At 41.2% G+C, this 17,259-nt stretch overlaps 1 protein-coding gene across 8 annotated transcripts in view; it reads left to right on the top strand.

The window, feature by feature from the left end:
• Nucleotides 1-17,259, top strand: part of NCKAP1 (NCK associated protein 1) — a 175,174-nt gene that overhangs the window by 138,862 nt on the left and 19,053 nt on the right. For all 8 annotated transcript variants that reach the window (XM_077448133.1, XM_077448135.1, XM_077448132.1 and 5 more), the window contains 3 exons: nt 1,206-1,303; nt 5,311-5,404; nt 6,180-6,262. In XM_077448133.1, coding sequence (XP_077304259.1) covers nt 1,206-1,303; nt 5,311-5,404; nt 6,180-6,262 — 275 coding nt within the window. The remainder of the gene's footprint in view (nt 1-1,205; nt 1,304-5,310; nt 5,405-6,179; nt 6,263-17,259) is intronic.

Raw genomic sequence — 17,259 nt, 5'->3', positions numbered from 1 at the left:
TCGTGGTGTGGAGAACAAGGAGGCTGTAAGTAAACCACCTAAAACCCATAAAGACCCTGGCTGGGGATCCTCCCAAAGACATGCAATACTATGCTCAGAAGCTGACAGCTGGCTCCCTCAGAGACTGATAATGTTTGAGACACTCGATACAGAGATGGTGGTGGGGGAAGAAGGGCAGGCAGCTGCCGCCATTATAGCCAAGCCTGAAAATTGCCTTGTGGAGGAGGGAGAGCAACCGACTTTGGCAACAATCCTGAGGGCTGTTAACATGAGCACTTCCTCTACTAATCCCCTGCAAGAAAGATTTGGAGGTTTAAGAGGAGGTCATTCTGATAAGGCAGGATCTGCAAAAGATAAGGGAAGGACGGCTGCAGCGAGTAGAATTGGTGACATAGGACACGCTTCCCCCTCTTCTCAGGGAGACTCCAACTACTGCCCACCTAGCCAGAGCTAATTATATGGGTGCTGAGGACATATCGGTTAAGGAGCAATGACGTGCGCATCGTGGGGTTACCTGAAAAAGTAAAGGGCCGTGACCCTACTGAATTTGTGTAGCAATGGCTGATGACTATCTTTGGAAAGGAGGTCGCCCACCACCTTCCCTCCTTCTTCAAAATGGCAATAACATTTCTAGTAAAACAAAACCTTTCATATTTTTTTTTATTCAATAATCTAAGACCCATCTCCAGGTCACTGTGCTTTTCCGTGTAATGTAGGCAGATAATGGCAGGGCAAAGAGACCTCAGACCTGATGCAAGCTCACCCTCAGGAAAGCATCCACCTAGTAACATTTGTACCTTCGTCCCTGCTCCTGAGATCAGTGCCCCTGCTTGGCACTGCCCAGCCTTTTGTACCAAAAACTCCTGATCACATCCAGCAGCTGTTGTGTATGTATGCCCCTCTGCCCATTCATTCCTTGCAGCTTGGTCTGTATTTCTGTAGATGGCTGGGGTCTGGTATGAATACAGACCATCCATTTAAATTAATGGGCCAGATGGTCTGAATGTGAAGTAGGAATTGGAAGCGCCTGGGAATTTTTGCTGCAATAGAAATAAAATATGCATGGATTGATAGTACACTGTAATTCTCTTTTAAGCAAATTGGGACTTTTACTGGCTTTTTTTTTTTTTTTTTAAATACATGCAGCATTTTACTCAGTTTTCAGGTACTGTAATACTATTTTATCTATTGTGCTCTATTTGCAGAGATGAGAGCCTTGTCGGAGCTGCTGGGACCATATGGCATGAAGTTCCTTAGTGAAAGTCTCATGTGGCATATTTCCTCCCAAGTGGCTGAACTTAAGGTAAGATTTAAAATAATTATTTTTCTTAGTGAAGCGTGTGATAGACTTTCATGTCCACAGCATGTTCCATTCTGAAGCTTCATTAAGGCCTAAATTGAATTGTGATATTGGACTTTATAGAAGTAGAACTAAGGCAAACCTTTTTTTTTCTTTTTTCCTTGTCTAGAGCAATGTTTCTCAACTCCAGTCCTTAAGTACCCCAAACAGTCCATGTTTTCAGGCTTTGCATTATTTTTCACAGGTGAATTGATCAGTTTCACTGCTTTGGTAATTACCACAGCTGAGGGAAATGCTGAGAACATGACCTGTTGGGGGTACTTAAGGACTGGAGTTGAGACACATTGGCATAGCGTAAGGGATCAGAGACCCTAGAAAATGGTGGTCATTAAAATATTTTATGTCACACGGTATTTGCTCAGCGATCTTTCACATGCAGTTTTTCTTTGGAAAAAAATAAACTTTGGATTTAAAAAAAAAAAAAAAAAACGTTAACGTTAGCCCAATTTTTTTTGGATAATGTGAAAGATCTTATGTTGAGTAAATAGATGCCTAACATGTCACGCTTTTAAAATTGCATGTGCTCATGGAATGGCGACAAACTACAGTAATTTACATTATCCATAGATGACACGTTAAAAGCCTTTGCAGGTTACCAGTTTAGAGTTAGAGGAGGTCGGGTGCTGGAATTATTGCTCTCGCACTGACGAGCGCGGTGATGTCTTACATGTATGTTGCGATCACTGTTTACACATGTGCGAAGGACCGACGTGTATTCGCCGCTGTGAACACGGGGTGGCGGAGGTGCTTTTAAAAAATAAATTATTTATTTCGTTTTTTTTTTTTTCAGGGTTTTTTTGATCATTTTTATTGCTGTCAAAAGGAATGTAAACCTCCCTTTTGATGGCAATAGCAATGACAGGTACTCTTTATGGAGGGATTGGGGGGGGCGGGGGTGTCTATTAGATCTCCTCTTTGGGCTCCAGTGCAGCTGATCAGAGATAGGTCTGATCAGCTGCTTCACTGGCCCCAAATCAACGGAGAAATGAAGAGCCAGAACCAGAAGTGACAACATTGTCTGCGCTTTGCGTTTCTGACGTCACACACAACGTAAGTTCCTCTCACTGTGAAACCAGAGATGGATACCGCTGATCGGATCGCTCCTGGGCTTCCTGATCGCTCAGCAAAGCCCAGTAATGGTGGCAGCAGGATGAGGGTGGGACCCCCTTCCGCCCTGTGTAAAAGTATTAGTGTCTGGCCAGCCGCTCAGGAATACTTTTACCTGACAGAGAAACTGCGGCTCTTGTTGACTGCATCCCAGAACGGCAGATCTCGCACGCCCGCAGCTATCGCGGTATTGTATCAGTGCTGCCTCTCAGTGCCCATAAATGCGGCATATTAGTGCCTCCTAATCAGTGCCCATAAGTGCCACCTCTTCAATGCCCACCAGTTCAGCCTATCAGTGCCACCTCATCAGCGCACATCAGTGAAGGAGAAAAATTCCATTGTTACAAAATTTACTGACAAACATTTTTTTTCAAAATTCTTATTAAAACTCAGCAGTGATTAAATACCACCAAAAGAAAGCTCTATTTGCGAGAAGAAAATTATAAAAATTTAATCTGGGTACGGTGTAGCATGACCGCGCAATTGTCATTCAAAGAGTGACAGTGCTGAAAGATTAAAAATGGCCTGGGCAGGAAGGAGGTGTAAGTGCCTGGTAGGCAAGTGGTTAAACAAAAAACATTCTCATAAGGACTGCAAGAGTTTCGGTCATCCCCCTTTTTTTTTTTTTTTTTTTTTCCCTAGCCTGAATTTTCTTTAATTTTGATTTTTTAACTGGAACTACGTCCAAGCTGCCAAAGACGTAAAATGTTCTTTTGTCTGCTTTACAAAAGGCTAGGTAGTAGCAAATTCTTCAGCAGAAGACACGGGCCAAGCTGCTGTCATTTCAGTCTTTAAACAATTTCTTTTGTCAATATTATAGTTGATCTTTGTTTCTGCTTCTAAAAGCCTCCATCTTTGGGGAGAGTGTCTTTCATTTGGAGTATGCATATTCCTACTTAAAAGTGCTGTTTCTACTTGCTTGCCTCCTGCCTTGTTCTCTACTCTTTAAATTCATTAGTACAATTCTTGGTGAGCGATTGTACTACAAGCAGACTAGAGGAAGCAGATTCATATTTCTTTAAAGTTCTGCATATTTTTGCAAGCAAGCCTCTTACTACATTTATTATAATCTTTCAGGACATTCATATAATATTTCTGACACTCTCCATAGTTCCTCTTTATCCCCTGCCCCATATGACTATTAGGCTGCATGGTGCTGTGTACTGACACACTGGTCTTCTACCAAGCTTTAAAGATTTGTAAGTGGTGTAGAGGTGGTGTCCCTGATAGAGATGCTCAGTGTTGGTTCATTTATGTAGTGCCAATGAATTCCATAGTGCTTTACAGGGAATGACATTTATTCACATAAATATTTTATCTCCAAGTTAACTTAGAGTATAAAGTCCTTAACACAGCCTTGGTGACATCCACACCAGGAGGAAATGGACACAAGTGAAGGGTATCCACAAAGGAGAACATGCAAATGTAACTTTTCTAATGTGCATGCTCCTGATGTCTAAAATCCTTTCCACTTAGTCACCTTTGGTTGGCTTTCAAGTGATTCAAGCTGAAAACAAGCCTGTGTAGCATGCATGAACTAAAAGCGTTCAGCGTTACTCAAAACACCTTTATTGTGCCTTTGTGCACACATCCCTGATATCTGATATTATGTTTATTATTAACAGGTACTTTATAGCACTGTCCATTTACATAGCACTTTACATACACTATATTACCAAAAGTATTGTGACACCTGCCTTTTACACACACATGAACTTTTAATGCCATCTCAAATCCTCTTCTGGGAAGGCTGTCCACAAGGTTTAGGAGTATGTCTATGGGAATGTTTGATTATTCTTCCAGAAGCACATTTTGTGAGGTCAGGCACTGAGGTTGGACGAGCAGGCTGGGCTCGCAGTCTGCATTCTAATTCATCCCAAAGGTGTTCTGTTGGGTTGAGGCCAGGACTCTGTACAGACCAGTCAAATTTCTCCACCCCCCAAACTTGATCATCCATATCTCAATGGACCTTGCTTTGTGCACTAGTACAAATCGTTTGGTGTGGGGTTGTTTTTCAGAGGTTGGGCTTGGCCCCTTAGTTCCAGTGAAAGGAAATCTTAAGGCATCAGCATACCAAGACATTTTGGGCAACTTTGTGAGAACAGTTTGGGGTTGGCCTTTCCTGTTCCTACATGACTGCGCACCGGTGCACAAAACAATGTCCAAAAAGAGATGGCTGAGTGAGTTTGGGGTAGAGGAAATTGACTGGGCTGCATAGAGTCCTGACCTCAACCCGATAGAATACCTTTGGGATGAATTAGAGTGGAGATTGTGAGCCAGGCCTTATCGTTCACAATCAGTGCCTGACCTCACAAATGCGTTTCTGGAAGGATGGTCAAACATTCCCATGGACGCACTCCTAAACCTTGTGGGCAGCCTTCCCAGAAGAGTTGCAGCTGTTATAACTGCAAAGGGTGGGCCAACTGCATATTGAACCCTACGGACTAAGACACCATTAATGTGTGTGTGTGTGTGTTTTTTGTTTTTGTTTTTTAAAGGCAGGTGTCCCAATGCTTTTAAAATATTATGTATACATGGTACATTCACATCAGTCCCTGCCCTTGAGGAGCTTATAATCTGAGGTTTCTAACTCACATTCATGCACACATACTGAGGCCAGTTTAGACGGGATTCAATTAATCTACCAGCATGTTTTTGGAGTGTGGGAGGAAACCTATGGAGGCACAGGGAAAACATGCAAACTCCATGACTGGTACCGACTTTCTGAATGAAGTAATCAGTGTCTTATACTAGAGTTGATGAAATCTTTAGTCTCATTGCATTACATTTTTTTTCTCACTTCATTTATTGTTGCTAATTTATCAATTTACACATCTTTTCAGAAACTAGTGGTGGAGAATGTTGATGTCCTAACACAGATGAGGACAAGCTTCGACAAACCAGAACAAATGCAAGCTCTTTTTAAGCGACTGTCTTGTAAGTAAAGAAGACCCCAAAGATGGAAATTATTAGTGTTCAGCATCTCCTTGGTCTATAGATTGGTGTACAAAGCATTATTCAGTCCTTGTGTATCTGCTGCCCAAGTTATATTTAAATAAGTTTGATAAGAAGTAATGATAAATGTCATTCGCTAAGCATTCTCAGTAGTTGTAGTTTCCTGGTGCGTGTGTTTAAAGTGGTTGTAAACCCTTACAAACCACTTTGACCTACAGGTAAGCCTAGATTAAGGCTTACCTGTAGGTCCAAGAAATATCTCCCAAACCTATACGGTTTAGGAGATATTTGCCCGAAGACGGGCACCGCTGTCTACGGCGCATGCGCCGTAGACAGCGGTGCGCAGGCGCACTGAGCGCGGCGTCGTCGATGACGAAGATGCCGTGCGTCTCGGCTCCCGTTCGCATGCGTGGGAGTGACATCGCGGCTTCGCCGAATGACAGCGGCGGAGCTGCGAGACCCCACCGAGAAGATGGATGCGCCGAACTACAGGGGACAGCGGTGACTTCGCTGGCTCCTGTGTCAGGTAAGTGACACATAATGGACTACTATGCGATGCATAGTAGTCCATTATGTTTTACCTTTGCAGGGAATGAAAGAGGAAGTAAACTCATCAGGGTTTCCTTCCTCTTTAAATTGCAGTGAATGTTTGAGTGTCACATTTTACTGATTTATAAATATGCATCCTTTTTGTGCTTGTGTGTTGTATACCAAAACCTTCAACTTGCCTATTTTTTTGTTGTATCATTGCCTGTAGCTGTGGACAGTGTCTTAAAGAGGATGACCATCATTGGAGTGATTTTGTCGTTCCGCTCGCTTGCGCAGGAAGCTTTGCGTGATGTAAGAAACTTAAAAACCTTTCTTTTCCATCAGAGAATGTTGCTCCTTTCTGCCTGTCTTGCACATGCTGGCATTAACAACTGTATATTGCAGTACAGCTATAGCACTGCTCTGGTGTATCACTTTAAATGGAGCCAGTGACTGTTCAATTTACAAAGATTTAAAATATAATTCTTAAAGTGGAAGTAAACCTGTACATATACACAGTGTGTATAGCCTCAGAATGATGCACAGGGATGAAACAAATCTCCCTACATAAGTTTTACATGCATCCCTGTTGTCTTCTTCTTTTTATACTATTTAGAAAGTTCAGATTGTGTCTTATTCAGCACTGCAGTGAAGTCTGGGCATACACCTGAGACAGCTGATTGGAGAAAAAGCACACACCCCATCTTCTCATAGGTGGAGACTTTCAGAGCTGTTCATTGTATAATTCAGCTCTCTGCTAATCTATTTATAGCATCCTCCCCAATAAAAAATTCAGGCTGCTTTTATCTCAGTTGATGGAGAACTTGGCAGATGTTATCAGACGGAAAACAGAAGACCGGAGCAGCAGAAAGCCACCGGGCTTGGTGCTTTGGAGAGAGATAAGAAAACACTGCAGATATTTTGTGCCCAGCTCAAATTTCATGAATCGGGTTTACATCCACTTTAGGGAATGTTACCCCAACATTTCATATTCTTGATATGCGTCTATTGTACCATGTACTTGTGTTTTAAAAAGTATCCTGTTTTGTATTGCTTCCTTTTTTGAAATACCTGGTGTTCCTGTCAGTCCCCCTGATTTCATATTTCAAACTGACCAAACTAGACACAAGAGCATCTGCATTGCAGAGTGGTCAATTTTCTGGCTGTGCTGGGTGCACAGCCTGCCTGTTCTCCAATGGTTAGACTTGTTCTGACAAGCCCCGCTGCACAGCCATTCACTGGGAAGAATAGTGTATTGCTATTTCCCCACTCCCACCTCTCTTGGCCCCTTGTGCAGCTGAAAACATATGATCACTTATTAAAAAAAAAAAAAGAGAGGGTATTTTCTGTATTTTTATTACATATGCACAATAGAGCTGCATGTTTCTGCATAAGATGAGAATCAATTTTTTTGCTTAGACTAAAGAACATGATTCTGAAGAATTTTTTTATTTATGAACATTAGGTTATCCAACAAGATGGCAATAAAATAGGACATAGTACTCTGCTTCGATCAAATTGAAAGAAATGTAATGAAAAATAATGTAACGTGTAAAGAAATGTTTGTTTGTTTTTTTTGTTTTGTTTTTTGTTTATAGTAGTACCGCAACTTTTTTGTTTACACTTTAGCTGTCAGCAATGGTACAAAGCATGAAAAGTTATTTTACAAATTAAATGTATATATATTTCTTATTTTTTCCCTTTTTTTTAATGTGAAACATGTAACTATATTTTAAAGGTATAAAAAAAATTAATGGACACCACAAACAAAAAAAAAAAAGTTATTTAGTTTATAAAATAGAAGTAAATAAATAAAAAATCAGCAGGAAAATAATTAAATGTAGAAGCAGAATAAGGAGTGACTAAGACTCATTAGAGTACATTAAGGGTTAATGAGGGATTAAACCAGGAGCAATTTCATAAAAGCAAATTTTATATATATATGTATGTGTGTGTGTGTGTGTGTATATATATGTATGTATGTATGTATGTATGTATATATATATATATATATATATATATATATATATATATATATATATATATATATATATATATATATATATATATATATATATAAAAATTTATTATTTTATTTATTTTTTCTGGACAAGGTTGCTTTCAACCAGTAGCCCTCCAGCTGTTGTGGAACTACATTTCCCGTGAGGCATTGCAAGGCTGGCAGTTACAATTACTCCCAGAGGCATGATGGGACTTGTAGTTCTGGGGGGCCCCAGGTTGCCTACCCCTGCTTTAAACTGACTTTATTTGCAGACTGAAGTTCATTAATTTGACCTGTAAATGAATAAACAAACATTTTTGTTTTTTTGAATCGAGATAACTATCTTTTACTGATTGATCATGCAGCTCTAATGCACCGACATTTTGCCTTTTAATTTCTGTTTTAAACCGAATGGATTGTTTTGTTGCAAGCTTGACACAATGCCCCCCCTCAAATCTTCCCCTCCAAAAACACATCAGCATATATATGTTCCCAAAGAGTACTCAGTATGTTTTGAGTCTCAATTATTAAAGATGAATTGCAGGGATTCGGCCACTTTATAACAAGTGCAAGCACACTATGAGTTGGATCTAACATCTTGGACTTCTACTATTACTATTAACATCTGCTAAGTTTTTGGCTCAGAGAGGGGAGAAGCACACACCACATTTACAACTGTGCCTCCCATCTGCTTCCAATGCACAGAAGCCTTTGTATTTTGTGAATGGATTCACATATTCGAGGCTTCTGTAATTGAGCAGCAGGAGTGGTGGAGCAAGCATAACAGTGTATTGAATATACTTGGCGCCGAGACTAGAAGGTCCTGCATCAGACTCCCTGAACTATTATAGCTGTCTTTCGGGAGTTAAATAAACCTGTCAGATGTAAAATATAGAGAGAATCCCAGGTGGTGTCATGTACTTTGTTGGATTTAACTCGTCGTATACCTTCATTTTTATTTTAATTTTTTTTACCACTTCCCGACCGGCGCACGACGATGTAAGTCGGCAGAATGGCACGGGCAGGCAAGCTGGCGTACAAGTACGTCCATTTTGTATTTGCCGTCCTGCCATCGCGTGCGAGCTGCCGGCGATGCGCGTGCGCCGGTCAGGACCCCGTGAGTCCGGTCGCGTGTCCTGCGGATTCTATCGCCGCGGGGATACCCGCGATTGTCTCACGGGGAGGCTGAACGGGGAGATGCCGATGTAAACAGCATCTCCCCGTTCTGCCTATCAACAAGTGACACTGATCTCTGCTCCCTGTGATTGGAGCAGAGATCAGTGTTCACTAACACACAGCTTAGCCCCCCACAGTTAGTAACACGCCCCTAGGACACACTTAACCCCTACACTGCCACCCCCCGGTTAACCCCTTCACTGCCAGTGTCATTTACACAGGAATCAGAGCATTTGTATAGTACTGATTGCTGTATAAATGCCAGTGGTCCCAAAAATGTGTCAAAAATGTCCGATGTGTCTGGCATAATGTCGCAGACACAATAAAAATTGCTGATCGCCGCCATTACTAGTAAAAAAAAAATTAATAAAAATGCCATAAAACTTTTTTGTAAACGCTATAAATTTTGCACAAACCAAACATTCGCTTGTTGCGATTTTTTTTTTTTTTTAACCAAAATTATGTAGAAGAATACGTATCGGCCTAAACTGAGGAAAAAAAAAGTTTTATATATTTTTGGGGTTTATTTATTATAGCAAAAAGTAAAAAATAATGCGTTTTTTTTTTTGTTTTGTTTTTTTCCCAAAATTGTAGCTCTATTTTTGTTTATAGCGCAAAAAATAAAAACCGCATGGGTGATCAAATACCACCAAAAGAAAGCTCTATTTGTGGGAAAAAAAGGACGCCAATTTTGTTTGGGAGCCACGTCGCACGACCGCGCAATTGTCAGTTAAAGCAACACAGTGCCAAATCGCAAAAAGTAGTCTGGTCTTAAGCCAGCAAAATGGTCCGGTCTGAAAGTGGTTAAAAAGGAGCTGAATTCATGGAGTCCTGCTTTAAATCTAAGCCATTGAAGTATATCAGAATATTTGTCTTGCTACCGTCTGAAGCTGTGCCAGATGCATATTAGCTTTGTATTCCACCTGATATTAGTTCAGTATAATCCGGTAATGGCCCTTTTCTTTCTTCTTCTTACATGAGGACGTTAGCCAGGAATATCTCAGATCAAATCTAAGATGTAGATGTCACATTCCCTTCCTGGAAATTACTTTGAAAGCCACACTGATGATATCTTCAGTGAAAGCATAGTTAGGGGTGGACTGTAAAATGTTGCTTCATTAGGAGAGAATGTAATTTTTCTTCCCTTCTATGTTGTTGGCCTGTTTTAAAAGCATGTTCTTTCTGATTGGGAAATGAAGTTAAAGTGGAGGGCCAGCCTGAAAAAAAAAATACATTAAAAATTAGAAAAAAATCATTAAAAAAAAAATGTTTTTTTTTTTTTTTTTTTAACTTACCAGGAATGCCTGTTGCTAGGCACATCATCCTAATCTGCGCCTTCCTCCTCCGCAGAGATCTTCTTTCTTCTCTCCTCCGTGCAGCGTCTTCTGGGTAATGGGTCGCGCTGTGTTCGGGGAACTGTGTGTCCCAGAACACAGCGCGTCCCATTCACAAATCGCTGCGTGACTCGCGCATGCGCAGTAGGAAACGGGCAGTGAAGCCGCAAGGCTCCACTGCCTGTTTCCCTTTGCCAAAATGGCGGCACCGGGACCCGAGACCGAGAGACGGGTCAGCCTAGGGCGGCCGACATCGGGGGCGTCCTGGACAGGTAAGTGTGCTTATTAAGTCAGCAGCTACAGTGTTTGCAGCTGCTGACTTTTACATTTTTATTTTATTATTTTCTTTTTTTTTTAAAACCGGCCCTCCTCTTTAAGGTAAACCTGCCACTGTTTTGACTTTAGTCACTGCTACTGCCCTTTAGCTGGCCAGGAGTGTCTGCTTATACATTTCTGGCTCAAAAAATTATGAAACATGCTTACTTCATTGAGCTTTTGCACATGCCATAGTGGGATGTTGTGAGGAGTGATAGAGGTCTGCATTTGCATTCAAGATGGTATTTGTATGCTGCAAATACTTGTTTTAAGAGAACTCCTAGGATCTGCAAGAGGATCGTTACTGTAGTAAAATGTGTGGACACTTTACTGTCTGCTACCAATATGTTTGTTTATTTTCAGGTAATACAAGACTTATCGATAATACACACTTGTGGAGTACGTATAACAGATATGTCTGGTGCTTTAAAAATCATTACTAGAAGTTTAGTCGGAATAGCAATGAGCTTTCTTCAAACGTTAAAATCATCTGGCCTTCAAGGAGTGTTGGTAGTGATGTTTGCCCACATAACACCTTCCTTAAGAGAGCACTCATGCATTCCCACATGATTGTGTAGCTTTAAGGACTGATGGTGCAAGAAGCAAGGGAAGCAGCAGCATGCAAACAAGGTGTACTTGTATTGCATACCTTTTTTTTTTTTTTTTTTTTAAGTCGCCTTAAAAAAAAATAAAAAAAAATAAATGATAGCTGTTGCCCAGCATCAAATGGTGCAAACTTTAAAAAGGGAAATAAAACCATTTTAAGTGAACCTTGAATTAAATTTGCACCCTATTCCATAGATGCCTTATGCCAGTTGGCTTACTATTTTCTTAGCTGCTGTGCTGCAAAATATAGCCAGTTTATGGAGCTCAGTGGCTCAAGCTTAATTTTACACACACTAGAGAAAGAGTCTTTAGGAAGTGACTTGTCTGCCCTCCCTGCTCACATGGTATAACGTTTTAAACAGGCTGTAGAAAAATGTACTTCTTTTTAGAGAGCCCATAATGGTTTGTGACAATAGTGTTGGACCCTGTTTGTGAAATAAAGATTTATATAGTAAATATACTTAAAATGCCTAAAATTATTATGGTTTCTTTAACCACTTGAAGACCAGCATGTTAAACTCCCTTTCTCTCCAGGCCATTCTTCAGTTTTGATACCTGGACAGTTATTCAGTCACGCAATATTATATTTAATATTATAATTTATAAGGCAAACAAGAGCAAACATTTTGGGTAAAAAAAAAACGGTTTGTTTTGCAAACTTTGCAAATAAACTTTCTTTACAAATAAAATTAATTTACCATAAGAACTGGTGAGTCTTTTTTGAAGATCACATTTTTAGCCACAAGTTTTTGGAATATGAAAAAAAAGTGTATGTATCTTTTTACTCAGATGTCAAATAAGACCTCTTATAATAGTATAGTAAGACTTGCACCCTATTCTTCTGCGCCCCCCCCGAGTATGGGGTTGCCACATGTTTGAGATTTTTTGCAGACTAGCTGCATAGAGGGGCCTAAATTCTAAGGAGCATACATTCCTCCCTATCACTTTTTGGAGGACCTGGAGCACTAGGAAAATAGAAACGCCCACAGACCTACATACTTTAAGAAGCAGTCACCTACAATATTTTCTAGGATGCATAGGAAGTCTTTTATTTAATTTTTTAATTTTTTTGTGGATTACATTTATTGCCGTAAGTGTTTGGAAAATTTAGAAAAGATGTATTTTTTTTTTTAAAACGTTTTAGGGATGCACAAAACTTTTAGCGACCAAAAATTTTGTTTTCGGCCTTCTGCCGATAAAGAAGACACCGCCAAAAATGCATGCTATTTTGCAGCAATTTTGCCACAATTTTACCACAAGTTCACTGTGCTTATGGTGTTTTTCATAGGTCATGTGCCTCAAAAACCACATCAAAACTAACACGGGTGCGTTATTGATGTGTTCTTGCTGCATTTTCAATGCATTTCAACGGGGAGGTGCAGTTTTTTTTTTGTTTTTTTACTGACCAAACATTCAGCAAGCAAGATTTTTAACAACACCACGGAATGCATTTTGTGAACTTTTTTTGTGCTAAAGGTGCCGATAATGGCCAACAATAAATTCATATTAATTTAAAGTTATGATTTTCATTAAAAAGTCAAATCTAATCCAATTTATATATAAAAATATGTATATATATTTTTTTTAAACTGTTATTTTTGGTTTTGGCCAAGTGCATCCTGAATTTTCTGGTTTGGCGCCAAAATTTTCGTTTGGTGCACCTCTAAGTTTTCATTCAATAAGATATTTTATAGATATTCGAGTTACATTCCAAAACACATCCTAACGTAATAGAAAAAATCCTGGAAGTCGCACATCCCTGCAAAACCCGTATGGAGGTGTATGACGGCCTCAGCCAGGGCTCCAACCATGCCATTGGCCCAACAGTTTTCACTCCACCCACATAGCTTAGTCATGAGTATCCCCCCGTGACTAAGCTCTGCGGATGCAGTGAAACCTGTTGGGAGTGTGACCTGGTTGGAACCTGGGCCAAGGCCGTCATATACCACCTTACGGGTTTTGCAAAGATGTGCGATTTCCATGACCTTTCCATTAGAGGTCTAGAGCTTGGGCGAGCTCTGTCCTTGTCTTCACACCAAGCGATTGCTACATAAGATAACCCAATTGAGTCTTGAGAGACACCTGTTTAATATAGTTTGGGTCCAAAAGCACATTCTGCTACTCCTTTCGAGTATGGGGATACCACATGTGAGACATTTTCAGTGATTGAACTAATTATGCACTGGACATTGTATCTTGTGTGTCACGAAAAAGTCATCCATCTGGTCAAAAACCATGTTCTGTAATGCTAGCCTTTATACGAGTGGTCAGGGAATTTAGCTCATTGTAGCTTTACCTACAGCAATCGCTGTTCCTATAAGCCAAGTAGGCCTAACCTACTGGTTGAAGAAAAGGCCTGTGGTTCCAGGAGTGCAGTTATCGGCGAATGGTGTCCGGCAGGAATATAGTCAGTGGAATGTGCAGATAGGTTGGTACAGGCAGAGGTGTGGTTAGCAAACAGGCAAAGGCTCAGTCCAGGTGGTGGTTATAAATGTGGTCGCTAAATAGGTCAAGATCAGTTCAGGCAGCAAGCGGTGAAGTGATCAGTATGCAGGCAAAGGGTCAGTCAAGGCAGAAGTCAAAAATATGGTTAAAATAACAGGTGAGGGGCTGGTACATAGAAGATCAGATACAGGCATAAATGGCAGCTAGTCAAGCACATAAGAAGCACCTTCACTAATATCGTAGTGAGGCACGGTAGCAATAAAACCTTTTCTGCAGAGACCAAGTTATGGTAGACAGTGGTGCATCTACAACACTTTGGGAGGTTCAGCCTGGGTAGAGGGGAGAAGATCAGGGAAGTGTCTCTCCTCTTAACTGCATCAGATGAAAGGCTTTTGGGTACAGGGCCTTCCCGGTAAATTCTTCTTAATATTTTCGAATGTCTTCACGTAGACTTAGGACATGATTTGTATGTATATTGGCAATTGGAATTAGTGATGAACACCCTTATATTATAGAGTGCAAACAGGTTTTTGGAGCACACCTTCCCAGAGTTTGTACTGAGCTATTTTGGTGGATGCCAGCTTTGTGATAAGTCTCTGTGGAAAGCTTTTGTGATCTGGTCACGTACCGCAAGCCACAGTTTGCTGGAGAAAAAGTTGTCTGAAAAGTGGCATGCTGAAATAGAAATTGTCCACATAGAGATGATATTCCTAATGTAATAAAGCTGACAAGGTCCCATGCTATATCCGTATGAAGAGAAGAAAAGATTGATCGCACCATTGTATCTAAAAGATGCTGTAGAAATTTCTTTGTCATGAGCCAGACAACATTGAACTGATCATCGTTACAATGTTGTCTGGCTCGTGACAATAAAGACATTTCTACAGCATCTTTTGGATTCAAGTGTGCGATCAATCTTTTCTCTTCTTGATATTGCCTACAGCAGGCATGTCCAAAGTCCAGCCCGCGGGCTGATCGCTGCCTAGTTTTGAACTGCCCACTTGGCTATCTCAACCAGTGTGCTGCAGGATCAGGGCTGTGAGATGAGCCTGATCCCCTGCCGAACCGTACATCGGCACTGTGAGAAGCTCCGTCAGCCTCAAAAGTGAAAGTAAAGTGCAGGGGAGTGTGCTTGTGCTCTCTGCTTCCCCCTACAGTGTAGTACCCGGCTGAATGAGGAAGCTGGAAAGGTAGAGTACTGTGCTAGAAGCTAGATTAGTTTTAAAAGGGCTTTGTGTGTGTGTGTGTGTGTGTGTGTGTGTGTGTGTGTGTGTGTGTGTGCATGTGTCTGTCTGTATGTGTGTGTGTGTGTGTGTGCGCGCATGTGTCTGTATGTATGTGTGTGTGTGCGCGCGCATGTGTCTGTCTGTCTGTATGTGTGTGTGTGTGTGTGTGTGTGTGTGTGTGTGTGTGTGTGTGTGTGCATTTGTTTGTGTATGTGGCTGTGTGTGTGTGTGTGTGTTGCTTTTAATCCGAACCCCCCCCCCCATTCCTGTACCATCAGAACTGCTTTTGTAGGGCTTGTGTGTGATAGCAGCCAGGACTGCTGCTCCTCTGAAAAGCAATCCATGCACAGATTGCTTTTCAGAGGAATTTTAAAGGTGGTAAAGAGGCATTATGTTACCTCCTCACCACCTGTTTTAAGCCCGTAAATGCAGCATCACTATAGACACAGTTGCGGGGTAGTTGAAGTGCAGGCCCATTCACCCTGGGTATACCTCCAGCTGCAGCCACAGCATGTGTACATCCCCCAGCTGCTAAAGGGGGAGAAGCTGGGGATGGTAAAAACAGCTTTACCATGTGGTTTTACTGCCCCTCCAACCCGACATGTGGTTTAAGGCTGTGTGTAAAATGTATGAGGGGCTCATATATGCAGACTCTGAATCTGACTGTGAGGTCTTCTCCCTGCTCCTCTTAACAGATCGGTCCTGATCAGAATTTGAAAGGCCTCTTCATTAGTGTAAATGTTTTTTTGGATGTTTTTGACAGTAGCTCTACAGGTACCCAATGACACCTGATGTGGCCACCAATTTAGAACAGTGGTACTGGCTTATGCTGTTTCACCAGAAACTATACTAGTTTGGTGGCGATCAGGACACTGTTACTGCCTTACATTGGCATTGGTATAACTAGCAATCCGGGAACATTGTTGTTGGCTATGCAGTTCTGGTGACACTGGCACTGGTGTGGCTAGTGATCAGGAACACTATTTGCACATCGTGCATCCATGCTGTAATACCAGAACAATATTTGTGGATCTTCTTTCTGTGGCCAAGTCCATTAACGTTCCTTCATGTATTTGATATAAGATACAGTGCCTTGCGAAAGTATTCGGCCCCCTTGAACTTTTCAACCTTTTGCCACATTTCAGGCTTCAAACATAAAGATATAACATTTTTATTTTTTGTGAAGAATCACTCACAAGTGGGACACAATTGTGAAGTGGAACGAAATCTATTGGATATTTTAAACTTTTTTAGCAAATAAAAAACTGAAAAGTGGTGCGTGCAAAATTATTCGGCCCCTTTACTTTCAGTGCAGCAAACTCACTCCAGAAGTTCAGCGAGGATCTCTGAATGATCCAATGTTGTCCTAAATGACTGATGGTGATAAATAGAATTCACCTGTGTGTAATCAAGTCTCTGTATAAATGCACCTACTCTGTGATAGTCTCAGGGTTCTGTTGAAAGCGCAGAGAGAATCATGAAGACCAAGGAACACACCAGGCAGGTCTGTAATACTGTTGTGGAGAAGTTTAAAGCTGGATTTGGATACAAAAAGATTTCCCAAGCTTTAAACATCCCAAGGAGCACTGTGCAAGCGATCATTTTGAAATGGAAGGAGTATCAGACCACTGCAAATCTACCAAGACCCGGCCGTCCCTCTAAACTTTCAGCTCAGACAAGGAGAAGACTGATCAGAGATGCAGCCAAGAGGCCCATGATCACTCTGGATGAACTGCAGAGAACTACAGCTGAGGTGGGAGAGTCTGTCCATAGGACAACAATCAGTTGTACACTGCACAAATCTGGCCTTTATGGAAGAGTGGCAAGAAGAAAGCTATTTCTCAAAGATATCCATAAAAATTCTCGTCTAAAGTTTGCCACAAGCCACCTGGGAGACGCACCAAACATGTGGAAGAAAGTGCTCTGGTCAGATGAAACCAAAATCAAACTTTTTTCCCACAATGCAAAACGATATGTTTGGCGTAAAAGCAACACAGCTCATCACCCTCAACACACCATCCCCACTGTCAAACATGGTGGTGGCAGCATCATGGTTTGGGCCTGCTTTTCTTCAGCAGGGACAGGGAAGATGGCTAAAATTGAGGGGAAGATGGATGCAGCCAAATACAGGACCATTCTGGATGAAAACCTGTGGGAGTCTGCAAAAGACCTGAAACTGGGACGGAGATTTATCTTCCAACAAGA

This window comes from Lithobates pipiens, unplaced genomic scaffold (genome assembly GCF_037356315.1).
Source record: "Lithobates pipiens isolate NorthernLeopardFrog02 unplaced genomic scaffold, aLitPip1_a1.2 Scaffold_22, whole genome shotgun sequence".
NCBI classification, from domain to species: domain Eukaryota; kingdom Metazoa; phylum Chordata; class Amphibia; order Anura; family Ranidae; genus Lithobates; species Lithobates pipiens.
This window is presented reverse-complemented; position numbering and strand designations above follow the sequence as displayed.